The 3,132-nt window shown below is 31.4% G+C and overlaps 1 protein-coding gene across 1 annotated transcript; it reads right to left on the reverse strand.

The window, feature by feature from the left end:
* Window positions 1–1,398: 1,398 nt before the first annotated feature.
* Window positions 1,399–1,931, reverse strand: LOC105793640 (nuclear transcription factor Y subunit B-5). Its single transcript, XM_012622506.2, is given in 2 exon segments — window positions 1,399–1,860; window positions 1,862–1,931. Coding segments are annotated over 2 exon segments (453 nt in total). The 5' UTR covers window positions 1,906–1,931; the 3' UTR covers window positions 1,399–1,451.
* Window positions 1,932–3,132: the final 1,201 nt, after the last annotated feature.

A 3,132-nucleotide genomic window follows, 5' to 3' on the forward strand; every position in this document is an offset into this window, starting at 1 on the left:
TTGACTAGTACAATTGGTTTAACCAATCTATTAAATAAATCATTAAAAAATTGGCTCAACAGCCCAATCAAAATCCTCCTAAATAATTAAATTTTAATAAAATGTTTTTAAAGCTTAAAATTAGTTGAAATCTCAATCTAAATTTGAATTATCTAAAACATAAATTGAGAAATAATAAATTCATAAATTATAAATTTCAAAATTTAAATTTTGAAATCCAAATCTAAATCCAAATTTTGTTTTTAGTGAATTATAAGAATAGGTAAAGTCCGAACAATAAACACGACTAACGCGACTCGAACTCAAATCACACTTAGGACGGTAAACACTCTAATTATCATGACATCACATGGGATTAATCTAAATCCAAATTTTAGTTACTAAACGGTACCTAATTGAATTTAAGTTACCCGTTAGTCTAAATTGATGAAATGAACGAAGAAGACAAGGGAAGTTGACAATTAATTAAGAAAAGAAATTTCATTAGAAAGCAAATTAAAAGATGTTGTGGTAGGGTTCAAAGCTGTTTATCTAGGTTTTCACAATAAATTTGTTGCTTGACTGAAATAAATAAGAAAAAAAGAATCAAATAGAATCTTTTACTTTTGTTTTTCTTTCAGACAGGTATCTTTTCAAATGGTTAATTTAAACACAAGAAGTTCCAAATGACAAACCCTAGAAACCAAAAACGAAAAAGAAAAAAGCCTAATTATTTACTCAGCTCCTATCTTTCTATTAATTCTCTAATTCATTGTCTGCATCAACCCATCTCTCAATCATCCTCAATTGCAGGAAGACTATATATTCAATCCCTTTGAATATTATTTACATTAATATATATATATATTAATTGCTTGCAGCATGATCGAGACCTGATGCGGGGTTTTCACGACAAAACAAAGAAATGTCCAAATACTTACTGTGGTCCCAAGATCTCGAATTTTCAGACACGAACCCTAACCTTTGGATAAGTATGATTAATTGACTATTTCCAAAGGGTAAATGAAGAAATGGCTACACTTGGCATTTGCTCAGCTCTCTATTAAATTTGAAATCTAAATCGGATATAATCCTCAAATTTTGATCCAACATCCACAATATGCATAAAAAACAAGCTTGAAATTAGTAGTCTTTACTCTCTGGTGCCGATGAAGAACACTCAAAATAGTCAAAAACAGTCCAAGAAATCAGATCAAAATCGAAATTTAAGTAAGCCAAAAAAGAAAGAAAGCAAGAAGAAGCATAAAACAAACCCTAAAATTTTCGTACACAAGATCCCAATTTTGTGGTTTAAACTTTAAACAAAATACCTGCAAATAATTTTTTTTAAAAACCTCAACAATTCTAAAGCTGATATTACTCAATTCAGAAAACAAACGTCAGAGAAACACAGAGTGCTTAATGTAAAATTCAAGTTTTTGAATATTAATTTTATTGTAGTATTGTCCCTTTCAAAAGGGCCTTGTTGCGAGAGAGCTATCGCTCCTCTCGATAGCCCTATTTTGGCTAACTCTTTCTCCCTCTTGTTCCCTATACCTATGCAAATACCTCTTCAATTGCTCGGCGTAGTTGTCAAACCCTAGCGTTGCCAGTGCCCAACAAACGTCGTCCCCGTTAACCGTCTTCCGCTTCTCCTTGTGGCACTTGTCGGATGCCTCCCCGGTGACGAAGCTGATGAACTCCGACACGCACTCCTGCATGGTTTCTTTGGCTTCCTTGGAGATCTTGGCGTTGGGAGGTAGGATCTGCTTCATGATCCGGCCGACATTCGCTATCGGAAGCAGCCGGTCTTGCTCCTTGATGATGCCATCCTCGCCTGAGATGACACTACTAGCAGCGCCTGCGGCAAAGTTGTACTTAAGACCTTACACTATCTAAATTATTAATCCCTATTTTATCAGCCATTTCTATTAAAAGCAAAAAAAAAAAAAAAATAATACCTCTTAAACTCAGACACGTCTCTTCTAACTGCTAATTCGCTATTATATAGGCTCATACTTATTTATATACATACACACATCTATATACATATAAATAGTAAAATGGTAAATTTTATTCGACTACAAGACAATTCATGATATAAACCGATCAACCAATACAAAGCATTGTTGGTGTGAGTTAGGATTTGATTTTCTTGTTAAAAATAATACTTTATGTATTATCAGTCAATAATACAAAAATCATCATTGGATAAAACAAAAATATTTGAGAATTTATAAATATATACTAATATATAGTTTTATTTAAACATAAGTGAATGTCAGTTATCTTTATTACGATTGGCTCAGATTTCAATTTTTCGAATTTAATGTTTATGGTGAAGGATTTAGAATTTATATTAAACATTAGATTTAGGGTTTGAGTTTATAAATTAGGGTTTTTTATAATTTTTCCATTATTATTTTTGTTTCACTAATAATGAGGTGTTGTATTATTATTTACTAATATTACATAAGCAGTAATAATACATTAAATATTCCTAAGAGTAGGGGATCGGGGGAGCAAACTAAACCTTAAAAGGCATAAAGAAAGATACTCAAAACTTATCACTTACAGACAATGGTCCCTCTTCATAGTCCTTTTGACACTTAGTGCTCTCAATAAGGTTGGAACTCAAAAAAATTAAATATTATAAATAAAAAAAATCTGAAAATTTGAAATGTGTGGACTTAAAGATATGCACGTGTGGGGTTCTTGCAATAGATGCAACAAAATTAATTCTAAATTAAAGCACTAATAAAGTTGGATTACCTACTAGTTTAGGGTTTTTCGTACATGAGATTATGTATGTCACACTACACGACATGAAATTGTTTCACTTTTTTTAATAGTTGTTTATGCTGGGAAGTCATGTGGTTCGGGTTACACGATCCTGAAACTCTGGACTTGGTATATAATGCCACGTATAGCCCTATGATGACCAAATTAAGTAAATTATTAAGGCCATTAATCTTGATGAATGATGAATCATTACATATGCATGTCATGTATATGACTTTTGTTTAGTTATTAATTCAAGCTTGCATTCTATATATAGTACTAAGCGTGAGGTTTAACTTAATTATTTATTTATTAATGATGACAGTGGGTTTGCTTATGTAAACTAATTATAATTTATTATATGCTTATTGT

This window comes from Gossypium raimondii, chromosome 8 (genome assembly GCF_025698545.1).
Source record: "Gossypium raimondii isolate GPD5lz chromosome 8, ASM2569854v1, whole genome shotgun sequence".
In the NCBI taxonomy this organism is placed as follows: domain Eukaryota; kingdom Viridiplantae; phylum Streptophyta; class Magnoliopsida; order Malvales; family Malvaceae; genus Gossypium; species Gossypium raimondii.